General features: G+C 34.6%; 1 protein-coding gene across 1 annotated transcript in view; it reads left to right on the top strand.

Annotated features, from left to right (window-relative positions):
- The window catches only part of GPATCH2 (G-patch domain containing 2), a 127,531-nt gene that overhangs the window by 82,596 nt on the left and 28,001 nt on the right, over positions 1–16,934 (top strand). Inside the window, exons 6-8 of the mRNA XM_071578911.1 lie at positions 4,746–4,810; positions 7,501–7,540; positions 10,677–10,747. Coding sequence (XP_071435012.1) covers positions 4,746–4,810; positions 7,501–7,540; positions 10,677–10,747 — 176 coding nt within the window. The remainder of the gene's footprint in view (positions 1–4,745; positions 4,811–7,500; positions 7,541–10,676; positions 10,748–16,934) is intronic.

Raw genomic sequence — 16,934 nt, 5'->3', positions numbered from 1 at the left:
AGGGATACAATATGTGGGGACAGTTCACAGTTGTGCCAGGGGAGGCTCACACTGGGTATCAGGAAGCATTTCTTTACCAAGAGGGTGGTTGAACACTAAAGCAGGCTTCTGAGAGATGTGGTTGATGCCCCAAGCCTGTCAGTGTCCAAGAGGCCTTTGGACAATGCCCTTTAACATCAAGTTTTACTTGGTCAGCCTTGAATTCATCAGACAGTTGGTTTAGATAATCACTGTAGGTTCCTTCCAGCTGAACCACTCTATTCTGTATTATTACCATTTAAAAATAACAGTTGCAGTGTTCAATATTATTTCTGCAGAGTGAAATCCTCTATGTTTCTTGTCCTTTTTGTGTTTAATCCCACCATCTTTCTGTAAATCATTTCTGAAGTTTGTCATGTCTAATATCTTCCACAGGAGGATCAGGTTGGATATTAGGAAAAATTTTTTCACTGAAAGTGGTTAAGAATTGGAACAGGCTGCCCAGGGAAGTGGTGGAGTTTCCAGCCCTGGAGGTGTTCAAAAAAGGGAGTAGACGTGGCACTTTCACGATATGGCTTAGTGGGCATAGTGGTACTCAGTCAAAGGCTGGACTTGATAATCCTGGATGCTTTTTCCAATTTTAATGATTCTATAACTGTGTGATCTTGGGTAGTAGCACACAATGTTGTGTATTTTGAGGCAAAACCCATTAGTTTTGAATGCTCCTCCGTTTTTTCTGTGTCCATCAGTATAAGTCATATTTTCTCAGGCAAAGCAGTCTTTACAGAGCAGGAGTACTTTGTCTCTGACCTGTGTCTCAGGGATTCTGTAAACAGTGTGCAGCCACCACCTTGTCATCTTATTCAAACAGTGGTGAAAGGACCTGTAGCCAGCAGAAATTAAGAGTTCCAAAAATGGCCCTAAAGTTTATTCATATTAAACAGTTATTTTAACTGTAAGTTGCCGTATCTCTTGTGCAATGTTTTCCTGGAGAGACTTTACCTAGGAGGAAGATGATGAGCAAGGAGGCTCAAAGCTTTCCCTACCTTCTATTTTCACTCCTACTTTCTTTACTCCTTTATGCAACTAAGCTGCAGTAGAGATACAACACAGTAGGTCTCTGTGAATACCTGTGGTATTTACTTTGCATTTTTTGAAGGTCAGTATTTTGTCATCCCCTAAGACAGCATTCCTAGTGATTTGCTACATCTAGTAATTTTTTTTAAAAGTTGCTAGTCTTAGTTAGAAATGCTTTCCCTTTATATATGAGTTACAGTTTCCTGAGTTCCAGTATGGATGTGATTATGTTTAGTTATGGGGTAGTGCAACTTCTAGAAACACAGACTGATAAATCTACTAAAAAGCTTGAAAGCTATTATCGGACATTTCCTAGGGATTTCAATGTCTCATAAGAAAGTACTTTGGAAGTTAGAATTCTGTTCATGTTGTGTGTGCACACTTTTAAGTGTACAATGTCTTTTTTCCCAAAAGTTGATCAATCAAAATATTTAGAAAAAAAATTTGCTGTACTTAAATTATTAGAAAAGTAAAAATCAGCTGTATTTTTTCCCTATAAAACATATTGCAAAAGTAGCCTACAGTATTTGCTGGAAATTATCAAAATGTTCTTTTACAGATTGCCCTTAACTTGCCCATGACTTAGGTATTTGTTACAACAAAAGAGAAGGCACCCATTCTTTCATTCTTTTAGGAGGGAACAGTAAAGTAAAGGCATCAGACATAGGCTGGGAGAATATGATGAGAAGGAAAAACCCACTTCAGTTCCAACGTCTTTTTTCAGATGGCTCCATTCGGGTCACTTTGATGCCCATGGCTAAAGACCATGAAGGACCATCCATGCCAGTGCTGACGCTGCAGTATGAGCTCTAGGATATTGTGTGCTCACAGCTAATTTAGCATAACATGCTAAAGATTAATACTTTTGTGTATGCAAGGAGGTTGTTTACTAGTGTGTAAGAAGGAACCATTGCCAAGCAGTGTTGTTAATTAATGAAATGAACCTGTTTTAAAATAGGCCTGGTCTGCTGGTCTTCTTAACACTTCATCACAGCAACTCTGGTTCCCTCATACATGTATGTGCTCACTAGCATACATTAAATTGGAAAAAAAATTCCTAGTTTTACAAACTTTCATTGCTGTTTCTAAGTACCCAAGGGAAAAACAGTACTTGCTTTACCCCCTGATTTCTTCTTGTGCCCTGGGATTTCATCACCAATCAAACAAAGAGATTGATAACAGCTTTTTTTTTCATGAATAAAGAACCTGAACAGTTGAGATGAGAGGGTATTTATTTTGATTTTAGTGTCCTGCAACTAGCTGTCATTTTCTGGAGCAAATCTGTGGAGATTCAGCAGATCTTTGAAGAGATTTTGTAGCAGTGAGTTAGCAGATGAAGGTGGGAAATGGGTTTTGGTTTAGGTTTTTACACCCTATGTACGTTTTGCAAATAGGAATTAATTTTCACTAACATATTGTGAGTCTCACAATAATCAGCAGTCAGTTTTATGCAAAGGTCTGTACATGTATGCATTATGAGTTTAGTTTTATAAATGTTCTGTGTCTGCTTGGTAACTGAAGCTCTCTGGGGTGTGCAGGAGAAACCTGAGCAGTGCACTTTGTAATCAGTTGTAACTGTATTCCAAGCAAGTTCATATTCTCGTATAAATTAGTGAAAAACCACATTTCTGTGGTTTCTATATTATTTTTAAACTGGCAATTTATCAAGTGAATTTTCTTGAAATTTCCATGCTTATTAAATTTCAGATTATGTATTTTGAGTAAGCTGGAAACTTAAACTTTTTTCCATAAGTATGGCTGCAGGTAAATAACCAATTTTAGTCCAGAAAATAGCTTTTGCTTCTGTCAACATGTTGTTTATTTTCTCTCTGAGATAAAAAGTTCAGTTTTCTGATATTTGTACCAAGATAAAGTCTGTAAACAAGATTAATATAGTGTGGAAAAGGTTGTCAGCAGCCCTGGCAAAGGAAATAAGTTGCCTGTACACAGAACATACTGTAAACTGAATAAAAGTGTCAGGTCCACCATGAGATAATGTGATCATGAACCTCTAACAAAGCATGACATAGGCACAGTCGGCTTTTCTTATAGCCACAGTGTAGAAAATGGATTACTGTATTCCAGGGATACCCACTGGAATAGCATGAAAACCTCATTTTGAGATTAATGCAGGATATAACTCTCAAGAGCTGAGCTGCATGTTTACCTATAGTGTTAAAGTAACATTTTAGTTACTAATCTTAAAATTTGGAAACTTCTTATTAAAATACTCGCTCATATTTACAGATCTGTCTTTGTGAATGGCCATTTCTCACTTTTATTATTAGATGAACTATGATATTGAAAAAGTAATGTTTGGTCAGTCTTTTATTATTATCATATGGGTGTGTAAGGCCTTGATCAGTAAATCCCAAATGAGAGTAAAGCTCTTGGTGGTGTTCTGCCATGTAGCTGCCATGGTTTCCTCTGCTAGGGATTTGTATGTTTGCATAGACTTTTCAGAGGTAAGATATACCAATTCTTTTTTATCTCCATCAGCCAGAAAAGTGACAGCACTTTGGTTTTTTCTCGATTTGGCCCAATTCTTCAAGTCAATGAAGCAAATTTTGAGCAAATACTTTAATGGCATGGAGATTTCAAATCATCCAGGGATCCTGCTTCGAAAGTTTGCCAGACTTGGAACTCTGACTGCCCTGACTTTTCTCCATTACAGCACCAGATGAATAGAGAGATATTTTTCTTTAAAAGTTGAGCTCATCTTTCTTTATTAAAACAAGTAGGGTGCTTTTATCTGTGAATCTCCTTATGTACTTTTGGCAAGCCTGAGCCACATAAATATATTATCATTGAGGTTTTGTGGTCTCCTTTCAAAAGTGGCAGAACATCTGAATTCATTCCCACCTCTGGTTATCTCCTGACTGTAAAATTATCACCAAGGAACTGAAAACTTGTTCCTGTACTCTTTTCATCAGGGATAGTTTGTCTTCTGTTCTGGATCCTTAAGTATGAGACCCATCAGTGGTCTCTTATTCTTCTCCTTTTACTTATCTATATTTTCCAATAAATCAAGCATTTTGCAAAAATAAAAATAAAGATGTTTGAATACATTCTTGAGCAATACCAGAATGCCACCATCTGCAAAAGTCTGCATGTGCTGTCATGCATTCTTAAGATCATTCTTAAACTGAGGATATTATGTATTTTTGGTTTCAGTATATATAATGTGCTAGTCAAGGACTACAGTAGAGTGTGGTATAAAGTATTTTACCTTTGCTTTCAATTCCACATCAACTTAAATTTCAGAAGGTTTGTGTTGGGATACAACGGTTAAGAGGGGTTTTTTTAAATAAATTTATTACTGTCTTAGCCATAAATAAGTGTAATATATTGGCTGTGATTTTGAAAACATGTAAATTCATTTTTTTGGAGATAAAATACTTCATGGACTTTTCAAAAAAGTAAGCTAAGGCCTTGACATCTGTAAAGGTCTTTATGTCAGACACCCAATCAGAATTGCACATAATGATTTTGCTAAATCTTGTATAGCACTTTCTGCACTTTGCCTTTACTTAAAAATTGCAAATATTGGTAATTGCATTTGCTGTATCAAGTATACTGTCTCTATTTGGTATTTAATATCTGTTGTGTGTTTTCATGGTAAACAATCTTTTTGTGTATATGCTGTCCTGTCATTCAAAGAGTTCCTTTTCCCTATTTTTGTCCGTTAGATAACTCCAGGACCAGGTGGTAGCAGGAAAGCTGTTCACTTGGCCCAGGATTCTCTTCACCATGAGTGAGTATCAGTGGTGGGGGTTATACCTTTTTGTTACTGTTTGCTTTGCAATAGTACCTCTGTCCCAATGCCCCATTTTACAACTGCACAAACATGTGATGAGAGCATCAGCTGTTACGTGATGATCTTTATTTAATAAGAGTATTTATAATCCTTTGTAATTCATTTTATGTGTCATAAGGAAATGTGAAATTCAGTGCTAATCAAATGTGGTTTTATTAATTTTCAAGATACATTCCTAAAGTGCAAATCTTTTTAAGTCTGAATATGAAATACAGGTTGTTGGAAAATACCTGTTTTATTTTTCTCCAAGGGGAAATTCAGAAATGCCAAGCTTGAATGTATGGAAATAAACAGGCATCGCGTCTTTGAGTCCTTAACATGATGTATTATGTGAGGAAGAATTTATCATAATTTCCACAAAAAGATACTGAATTAATTGCTTAAACACATGTAAATAGGGAATGTAATTCAGTTTGTTTGGTTACTCTAGCATATCATTACTGTATACTTTTATTCTGCTCAGGTGACAACATTAAATAGCATTATTTATTGGTTCTGTCTTTCAAATACTTAGAATAAGAAGATTAAATTTTCCTTTATTTTTCAAATCAGAAATTTAAAATACAGACATACATCGTGAGGAAATACTATATTTGGGGATACATTTGTATGTTCTAACTGCTCCTGGATGTAGCATCCACAGTTTAAAATAAAACTTTTCAAAGAAGAGATACTACAAATATCAGATCCTCAGTACCAACTGTTTTATGCCACTAATTCTCTTTTGTTTCACCCCATAATGTGATAATGTCTGTGTGAATTCAGTTTATTTCTTAAGTTATTCTAGCCTTAAGTAGTTCAACTGGTATTTTATAGGGTCTGCTTTTGTTTATTTTATGAAACCAAACAGGCAAACAAATAATACTGTGATTATGTGAATGGACAAAATGATAAAAATGAGCGTGATATGAGTATTACTTTCCCATTACAATTGCTCTTGTCCTTTATGAAGGGTTTAATATCTAAATATGAGTTGCATTCAAATTACTTTGATGCACTTTTTCAATAGAAATATGTTTTACTAAACTTTTAGTTTGTAATCAACTGATTTGCCACAATCCACAAGAGTTTATATGGTGGAAGATACCCCAGTTTGCTGCTCCTTGAATGCTTACAGGTGATGGGGGTCAGATACAAGACTTTCATCGATATGGAATTTAGATCTAACCCATTATATTTCTTCATCAACTTCTGGATGTTTGTGACCTTATTTGTTGAGTCACTTGCAAATGTGAGGTTTTTACTTTTCATTCCCCTGCCAACACCACAGTTGTGTGTATGTGAAATCTCCCTGTTTTTGCCAGATTTTGAACTATTCTATGCAGTTGATGAATGTTTCATGTCCAAAATATATGTATGTCTACCTTATCTCAGGGTATACTTTTAACTTTATTGGTGTCATTCCTTTTTCATTTCCAGCTCCTTAATCACCTTAAAAGTAGAAAAAGGAGTAAGCAGTATGGAAGTTTTGGTGACAGCTGTTTTTTTGTACAAGAAGGAGCAAACTCACAAAAACTGAGTGATGAAAAACCACAAAACTTTCAGATTTGTGACTTAAAAATAGAAGTGATTTAGACAAGACTATTCCATGGAACCTTCATCTTCTCAGTATATTAATTAGAGTAAAAATTTCTGTCATTATGTGGCTGCTGGAGCAGGGAAACAGGGCTACACTGTATTGAATGCAACTACTTCAGGAAAAACACAAGTAGGTTAAGCTTATAATCTTTGGTTGCACTTCTCAAGGAACTTACAAGCACAGTAACAAATAGTGGGATGTTCTTTTTTGTGCAATATTGTAAAGGATGAAATTATTTTATTCTTTGACCAAAACCTATGGCTTGCTTACATGAATAATACGTAGATGTTGTACATAACTCAAGACTCCCCCATTTTAGTTGTTTTTTCCTTCTCCTTTTCATTTTCCAGTTGTGCAGGTTTGTATAATGCTTGCTACAGCTCCATTCAGATGGTAATTCAGTTCTGTGTGATCACGGTGTGTTTGTGAACCAGTATTATTGTGCTTTAACTGCTGTTGTGGGAAGAGGCACATTGTGAGTTCTCATCCCTACATGTCAACATCTTAGTCCAAACTTTTATCTCTCTGAAATAAGGCTGGTCATAGTCAAACTTTTGCAGTTGTATGGAGATATGAAGCCACTGAATTTATAGACTTGGAATTTCACTTTAGATTCAAAGTCGGACCTCATTTTGTGAAATAATACATTAACAACTATCAGGCAGTCCAAAGTACTTTAAAGTGTTTTCATCTATTGTCATTAATAAGGACCACTTCAGTACTAAATAGGGAATTAATTTTATTTGTAGCACGTGGATTGTAGTATATTGAAATGCCATCATTTATGTATTATTTTACCTTCTTTGACAAAATACACTTACCTATAAAGACAGTAACTATTCAGAAGTGAAATCTGTGATGCCTTCTTTCAGAACTGTTACAGACTTAGAGAGTTCAATAAAAATATCCCATTAAAATAAAGCATAGCCAAAGGCTGTATTTTCCTGGCAGGCAATAAAATACCCAAAAGCACGCACAGACTGGTCATATGACAGCATGTGCTTTGTTAGTTATATTGTTAAACCTGTCTTTTCTTTTTCTCCCACAGTCACTGGTTTAGCCCTGGGGCTAGGAAGGAACATAGCCAGGTAAGAACTGCTTTGATCAAGAACAGTTTACTTGAGAGGTATAAAGAACATTAACTACCTCTACTCCAGAAGTAGTAGTACTGTAACAAATTGTAAACAAAGCAAGTATAATTTTGTGTTTTCTTGTAAGCAAACATATTAACAGCAGTCCATTTCCAAAATTCTCTTAATTAAAAATCTTTAATTAGTCACTTAATTCCACTTAAATATATTTGAGGTTTTAAAATTTGAATAAAATTTCTGAATTTTTAAAATTATTTCATCAAATCATAATGTCTCCAAATATTGCATTTCTTAAAGTGCTGAAAAAGAAAATGTTTCACTCCCAAAATCAAGAAATGAAGTGACAAGAGTGGGCTGCCTTCTACAGAAAGTTTTTCAATTCCATTTTTCTGCATTCCATTGGTTAAAACAACTATAGCAGTAAAAGAGGAACTGTTAAATCTCCATCATGGTGCAGATATTGGTGAAAATAACTCATTAGTTTGTCTGCTGAGCCCCTCCAATGTAGCCCCTAGGAGATTCTAGCCTGGAGATGTGGTTGAGGGAATGTGAGGGTGTGTTTAATATTTCTTTAGCAACCTGGCACTTATTTCTTTAGCTGATCTTCAGACATGGAGCAATACCTGTCTTTATGGATGGTAGTAAGGTCTTAAACAGAACATACTGTCCAGAGCTATGAAATATGGAAATAAATCTGGTTTCATTTCATAAATGTATAGTTAATTTCAACCATTCAGTGAAAGTAGCTGAATATATCATTAATGCATGGAAATTTAAGGCAAAAGTTCCTTTTTTTTAAGTTGGAAATAGATATAACACAGTTGACTTCATTAGATTTGTGCCAGCCTAATAGTATATTTAAAAATGTGAATAAATTTGAAATTTCAAATTTCAATAAAATCCAAAGAATCTTTGGAAGGTTTATCTTAGGATGGATCATCATCCATCATGAACACTTGTAGCTCCAGTAAATCATAGTTCAAATCTGTTCCCTTCCCCTTCTTTTGAACTCCAGAGCAAGCCATATTAATTGCACAAAACTGTCACGGTGGATTAAACATAGGAGTTTTACCTGTAAATTGGGAATTTCTAGCATGTTGCAATAAGCTGACTGACATTTAACATCTAAACAGACAGCTTTATGTAATTCACATTTAACACTCATTATTTTGAAACACATTTCCTAGTGAAAGAAATGTAAAAAAGAACTAGGTTACTATGAGTTTGAGTAATTTTTTTAAATTCGATTTCTAAAATATTGTTTCACATAACAGATTAGTTAACTGAAGTGTACTGTTTACTTCTTTAAAAGATTCTAAGCTGAAAAATATGGAAATTTCCATGATGAGAAATACATTAACATACATCATACATACCAGCACTATCCGTTCAGCACAGAGGTGAGAAATGTCTGCTTAGCTGGTACATAATGACAAAGTAATCCATTTTTCACAGATAATAATAGAATTGAATTAATTTTATATTTACATGCTTTTTTCATCTTTCCTACGAGCTGCGTTTTCAGAGCTTATCTGAAGTTAACTGTATTTGTAACTTACAGATTACTAAGGAGTTGTGAAGTGAAGCTAATGTCATCGCTATAGATGTATAATTATGCTTTTATTTAAGACAGGAGAACAAAAGAACTGGGACTGATGCTGCAATGTAATTACTACAGTTTTGACTACCAATAAAATTCTCACTAGATTTTTGAAGATCCATAGTGTATAACTATTCTTTGCATGTGTTTACTACTTTCTGTTTTAATTAACTTCTGGAGTTGTAATTGTTACGTTAGAACACAAGTAATCAACTAACCACATTTAAAGTCTAGCAGGTTATCTTCATTTGTACATACTGTAATTACAATTTATTTATCAGCCAGAGAATATTGATAACAATAAGACTATTCTCCTTAGCTTGGCCACAAAATAGATACATGTGGTATGACCGTCATACTGGTAAAAATTGTGGCTTCATTTGAACATGAATTGTAAATGCTCTAATCCATTGATGTTAAGAAAATAAAGAAATTAATTTGCAAAAATATATCGAAACATGTACATTATGTATCCTTTCAGATATCCCTGCCTTTTAAAAGCACACTGCACTATTTTACTGCATTTGAGAACTAGATTGTTGAAATGAAGAGGAGCATTCCTTATACAAGAGAGAAGCTGTAGAGAGATGGAGAAAAATTGATCAATCAATTTTATAGACTGATGGCGTTAGTAATGCACAATATTAAGGTGTCTTTGGCCAAGTCATAAAGTTGATAATTTCCTAATTTCCATAGGATTTTGAAGTGTGTTTGCTGCGAATATTAGGTCCATTATTCTCTACTTCATATCTAAACAGTCTCTAATTCTATTCTTTCTTCAATATATGAGAAGTTTCAAGAAACCTTTGTGGTCTTTTTATATTGTCCAGTTTTAATTCTATTAGTATAGGGTGTATTTTACTGTTAGTGGCACTTGACTCCTCCAACAAACATCAAAATGCTGGAAATAGGCTGCTGAGCGCTGGAGACAGTCTGACTGAAAAGTATTCTTTTATTTGTCTGAAAATAAATAGAGTAAAACCCAGCTTGTTTCAGGACCTGAGTCACCACTTCAGTTAAACAAGTCCTTTATTATTCCTACTTCCTCACTATTACGGGAAGCTTTAATACTGTGTTTTTGTTGATTGTTCAGCTTTCAAATTACTGCAGCTCCTGGGGCTTCGAAGAGTTTATAACTGTTTCATTACTGCTTAGATACAAGTGCCAACCTGAATAGTTTTTTGTAAATTAAGTGTTCTCCAACATTTTTAGTTATACAACTTTGAAAATTTAAATTGAAATGGTGACAATTGTAAAATTTTACAGATAAGTTAATTATGAAATTTTGAATTGCATGGATTTCTAATATGCTTTGAAAATGCTTTAATTTTACTTTTTCAATTATTTGGGCATTTTAAATTGGAGGATGTGTATTTACATATTAAATATTATAAAATTCTATTAAAGTCATGGGTGGAAATCTACTGGAAGATTACTCAAGAGATTAAAGAGTTGCATTGTGAGGATAACACTTCTAAAATGCAAATAAAACATTGCTTGTGAGATTGTTCTGAACATGGTTTCTTTTAATAGCTTCAACTCTTGCGAGACAACCGATCCGAGAGAGGGCACAAGAAGAGCAGCTCTGTAAAAACAGCCAGCAGGTAAGTTGATGTGGCAGCTGTCATTAAGACAGTTCAGGAATTCGTTCATTTCTCAACTCTCAAATCCTTATGTGGAAAACTACACCATTCTGTTGGGGTGTTTTCATAGGTCTTCTGAGGGATTTTGTGATTTGCTTTCAAAAATTTCTTCTGCATGGTGTAATCATTGCCTTACATATGAGTATTAGACTTTTCTGGTGACTATATCCAACTACATTTACTAAACTTAATCTCTTTAGAACATCAGAACTAAATTGATGCCAAAGTATGGTTTGTACCTCTGGCATGTAACTTAAGTGCTGGAAGTCTATAAAATTATTATTATGTATATGTGAAATCAAGGAAATAACTCAAATACTGTAATACTTAAATTGTTCTTATATTTTGACAATAAAAATTTCATTGTGAAGACTTAATAAAAGCAAATCTAATTTTATCCTCCAGCTTCTTTCCTCCTTTTCAAAGGACAAAAAAATCAACATTGAACACTGATCTAGGAGTCTGTTCCTAGAGGTTTTGAGGTTTTTTATGCACAAGTTACCTACTGAATCTGTTCTCGCAAATAATTATTTTAATTCTAGCATTTTTTCAAATGAGAAACTACAGAAATGCTTCTCTTGCTAAGCACAACACCTTACACTATTTTTATGTTGTTCTGTAAAGATGACAATGTGCTATCAAATTTTTTTTAAAAGTTACAATAAATTTTTATCATCATGTAATTCTGTGGTACTGCTTGAGACAGTGTTCGTTTCAGGCAGTTGACTTACAGTATATATGTGGGCACCCTGAACTAAGTTTTGAATATTGCTAAATGCTTCCCTTGCTGAATACCTGGAAAGGGAGACCAATACTTCTTCCAAAAATGCATATTAAATATGAATCTCTCTCATTTTTTACAGGTTCTGGTTGCATGCTCTAAAACATTGGTTGTGCTGTGTTGGTCATTCCTCTTTAGAAACTGTAGTTATCTTTGTCTATCAAAGTTTTTATATTAAACAAAATTTTGAAAATTTCTGCATAGCTTTTCTGGCAAGTGCACCTGTTAAATGATATTTTGGCTCATAATTTTAGAATGAGTTCACATTGGATATGAATGCAATCTTACTATCAGACTGCTCACATGAAACTGAGAGTGCAAAGTTAGCAGTAAGAAACAGATTATATTCAAAGTCATTTTAGGATCTTTTTTCCTGCTGTAGCAATGTAAAAGAGTTTGAGAAATTCAGAATTATAACTTACATGTTTGTTATCCTGACCACTGAAGCTCTTGGGAAGTAATTGCTACCTGCACAAGCAGTTAGAATAGAGATTTTTTAAATGGCATTAAATATCTGAAGTGTTGTTCTACCTTTCTCCATGTCCAGTCAACAGTATCTTAATAGACTGTTATCCCAATAAACATCTGCCAGGGTTGTGTAGAAGTAATAGGTGGCAGATCCAAGACTGAAGGTTAGCATTTTCTGAAAAATAGTAAAATAACATAAACTGTTATTACAATGTAGATAGAGCCACAGTCCAGATCCATACTGTACTGCTCCTAAAACCAGCAGGGGCTCCTGCTCACATCTGGTACCATCGTATCTGTTTTCAGAGGCTTTTTTCCAGCAGATGAGTCAGGTTATTTCAAAATAATTATTTGTGCTTTTTCAGAAAATCACCATTCTCTCTGCCTACCAGAGAAACTTTAAGTGACTTGAATAAAAATTTTCAAACTACTATGAAAACCCTATTTTTAGTAGGCCATCTACTGCCTTAGAATATCAAGGCATACATGCTTATTTATAAGATGTATATTAAATTCCAGCATTCTTTCTATGGTTTAGCTGCTGAAAATAATAATTTAATTTTTACAATGTAATGTGCAAACGCTTTTTTCCCCTGGCCAAAAGTATTCTTTGTTGACTACTTTATTTCTGTCATTCAAATGGTCTGTAACATTTTGCTTTTTACCAAAAGCTGTTTCAACCAAAATAGACTGAATTTCAATTATGTAGAAACAACAAAACATACATAGTTCATCTCCTCATATGTTACCAGTACTGATCCTCATTTGATTCAAGACAATTCCTCTTCCTTACTGATGAAATTCCTGTTGCCTAGTGACATATGTCAGCTTTATCAGTGGTTAATATTGAAGACTGATTTTGTTATGACCTAATTTTAAATTATCACTTCTGCCAAAGGGGTTAATCATTGTTTCACCAGCCAGTGTAGAGAAGGAAAATGTTTCTACTTAATAAGGTACATATAGAAATTACTGGTTTAGTAACAAATATTGTTCACACAGTTAATAAAATGGTGAACATCATCTCAATTGGAAATGGGCCTCTTCACTACTGTGTGTGAAAGCTTTAAGTGGGAATCTGTCATTTAGATTTTTGATGTGTGTCCAAATACTTAAAAAACCACTGAAGTACAATGATACCAATCAAATCTCACAAGGTAGAGATTTGAGGTTTACTTACAATTAAGTAAAATTGTATCAAATCTTTCATTATTTCAGTGTACTACATGCGTATGCAGTCAAATCTTCTATTGAATAGAAGTATTTGCTCAAACACAAAAGTCTGAAGTTTTCATAAATGGACTGTAAAGTAATTCTTGCATGTGTTAAACTATTAGAGTAGACACTCCAAGGTAATTCAGATGAGTAACTCCCTTTAGAAGGAGTCATAGAAAAAGTAGTGGCTGCATCCTTATATTGTCTTACTCTTTGTTGCTAAATGTGGTGAGAGAACAGCAGCAGTGAACAAGTCTTGGACATTCTATAAAATTACTGTACACTGCATTTCTATGGGTCTTTATATAGCTTTCACACAACTGTATTTCTTGTTTGTTTGCTGTTCTGGAAGACCTTTTTTCTGTGTTTCATGTATGTACAAGATGTGCATACACTCACATTTTCTATGCTTGCCGTGACTTTTCTTACCCCTTTTGGATGACTGAACACAGTTCATGTCTCAGCATGTAGACAATATGTAAATACCCATATTACATTAGATCAGTGACTTGTGGAATAATTTACTCTGTAAATATATCAGAAAGGTGTGGAGATCTAAACATGGCAGTGGTCTGCAGCTGTCTCTTTGTGGTGGAATACTATTGTCTGGGATGAGCTATACTGTATTACATTGTTTCTATAAGGTTTCTTCTGTCAAACTTAACAATAATGATCTAATCCCATAAAACTAATAGAAACTTTTACTAGTGGCAAAATAATCAGATTGTAGAGAACTGTTGATATGGCTACTGATGGATCAGATGTTAAGGCAGAGGACAGTCCTGCATCACAACATTTAGAACCTGGAGAGATTGTATTGCACTGATACCGTTCAACGTATGGTCTTTTGTATTCAAGACATTTTAATATACGTATCCATGCTACCTTTGCAGATAAAATTTAATCTGCAAATATGTAGTTTTCCAATTCATTATTTAAATTATTAATGGTACTAAAAAGTACTTTTTTAGAAGCTGAATTTATTACGTCTCTGGAGTCTTAACAAAGTTCTCTGTTTTCACTATCTCTCTGCATTAGGATGGGAACAGTCTCCTCCCCAATCCACCTACACTGCTTAAAGTTGATAGATAATTCTTCCAGCTGCTTGTTTTCATCCTCCACTCTTTTGCCAGTAAGGAAGGGGTTTTTTAATATGCTTCAGGCAAAATCAGCCTGGTTAGCTCAACTTACCTATTTAAATTAAATTGGCTGGTTTGTACAAACCATATTAGGGTGTGCTCACATGATTTCCTCCTCCAGCAGAGCTGTGGAGATGATAATCTCCAGCAGATGTGTGATAACAAATAGCTTGGGATAGTAATGTCTTCATCTGGCACAGTTGTTAGCAGACCAAATGTGTGTCTGTAGCCCGAGGCAGTGGGCAAACAATTGAACATGATTGAGTTACGGGGAGTTAACAAGTTGCTGCCTGGCAGCTGAACTGCCTTGGCTGATCATGTGCCCATTTTCCTGCTCCCATCATGAGGTAAAATACAGGTTTTTAAGTCACTTTCCTAAAATTTTACAAAAAAGAGATCTAGCTAAAGGAGATTCCTTATGGCTAAGGGATTCCTTTGATCAGCAATGGGGACAGCATTGAAGGGTATTTTGCTGAACTGCTGTAACATGATTTTGAACATGTGATAACATTTTTAAATATATGGGAAACTTCCATCACACAAATGTCTGCTTGTCTCTTCGTATTTAATGTACTTATCCTCACAATACCTTTATGAATAGGGGTAGCACTTTTATCCTCATTTGACAGAATAACCAGAATATTTAATTTAGTATTTTGCCTTTGGTGATACAGTTGATACCATCACTAGGTGATTTATGCTGTAATCTGAAAGCAACAGAATTGGAGGTTGGGAAAACAGTATACTCTGAATAAGTTAAACTTACTTAATTATATTTTCTTTACATAGTGGTCTTCTGTCATATTTCTTTTTTAGTGTGTTCCTGTTAAGTATCATGAGTTATTTCATCTACATATTTATTTTTTCATACTGTCTTACAAGTATAATTTGACCCGTGCATGAACTAAGAAACTTAGAAAATAGTGCCCAAATTTTTACTGCTTACCATTTTTTTTGGTCGAACCTTGCTAAGTCGGTGTTAGCTTTCCACATGCAAATGTTCCTTGAGAAACCTTTAAAAGAAGAAAAAAAAAAAGCTGTTTTTACTTTTTTGCTTCTATGCTGTTCAGTCCTAACTTGAAAGAAGGCTAAGTCATACTCATGAAAGTGGTTTCAAGGTGGAGTAGAATTATAGGAGGCAGGTTTCAAACAGCTAACTGATGCTTTGTAAACACTTTAATCAATGTAGAAGCAGCTGAGCATGAACTAGTTAGCCAGTTCTGGTGGGAGAGGATGAGGTAGTACCTTGATATTTCTTTAAAAATCAGCAGGTGCTACTTGCTTGGCTGTTACTATAGTGTGACAGGAGGACTGTGTGTCCATCATCCAATGATAACCTGTTGCTGCTCTATTCTGAGCTGGCAAGAAGTCTATGAAGTCTTTTCCTGCCATGGTGAACAGCACAGAAATACAGGTCTTTGCATGTGTGGAGGAGAAAGCAGACTCTGGAGGTAGTACAGGGAAATACATAGATTCTATTAAATGATGATGTGTCAGTAAAACCCCAGAACATCAGTCATAATGTTTTCTGCAATGGTTTCTTTCCCTAGCTGTTCTCAGTCCAGTTTAAATATGTGCCTTGTGCTGATACAAGAAGATGACTGTCAAGTATTTTCACTTCTTAAAACTAAGTGTTCTATGTGACTCAGTATTTAAAGAAAGCTTGTAAAAGAAAAATGATGCCCAACCTGATGAGAGCTTTTCAAAAGTGTGTGGTATTGCTTTGGTTAAAATCAAAACTTCCTGTCTTTCCCAGTTTCAAAGAAAAATCCCTTCTTGTACATTTGTACAGCACTTGTTCATTTTCATCTGATGATATGGAATGTGGTACTTTTTTTTACACAGATGTAACAAATAACGTTACAGCTGCTCTTTATTTGATCTTCTAAATAGACAAAGATGTGCAAGAATTCTGCCTGCTCCCTCTTTCCCACCATGTCATCTGTTGTTTGGGAAAGAGTCCTAATTTGCAGCAGATACAAAACTATTTGTCGAGTTGCAGGTTTGCCAAAAATAAATGAAACCATTAATTACTACATTTTTGAGCAGCTGTTAATGGATTGGGATAAGAAAACTGTACATTAGACTACTGGTTAATTACAAGAACTGTAATTGTTTAATGTGGCTTTTGTGCAATGAAATTACAGTACCAGAGGAGGTAAATTCAGACAGGTTTTGAAAATTATACATGAAAATGTGCACGTACTTACACTGCAGTAAGGCAAAGGAATTCATGGCTGTTTTACCAGGTGATTCATTTCTGCCCTCACTTGAACACATACTCTTAAAAATACTTCAAAAGAAAGTAATATTTAAATATGCCTTTTAATTCAAGTGTAAAATTATTAAAGGCAGTAAGTTAATGTCTTGTAACCCCAGAGCTAATAATGCAGGAGATTCAGATATAACATTAAAATCCAAATGTGTTTACATCATTAGAAATTAACAACTAAGCAGTTTTATCTCCTCTTTGGAGTGCCATGAAGCAGTAACTGTACTGTTATGATTGGTGCTTAATAATATTTGCAGTTCCAGATTAAATTAT

Source organism: Pithys albifrons, chromosome 2 (genome assembly GCF_047495875.1).
Source record: "Pithys albifrons albifrons isolate INPA30051 chromosome 2, PitAlb_v1, whole genome shotgun sequence".
Taxonomy (NCBI): domain Eukaryota; kingdom Metazoa; phylum Chordata; class Aves; order Passeriformes; family Thamnophilidae; genus Pithys; species Pithys albifrons.
This window is presented reverse-complemented; position numbering and strand designations above follow the sequence as displayed.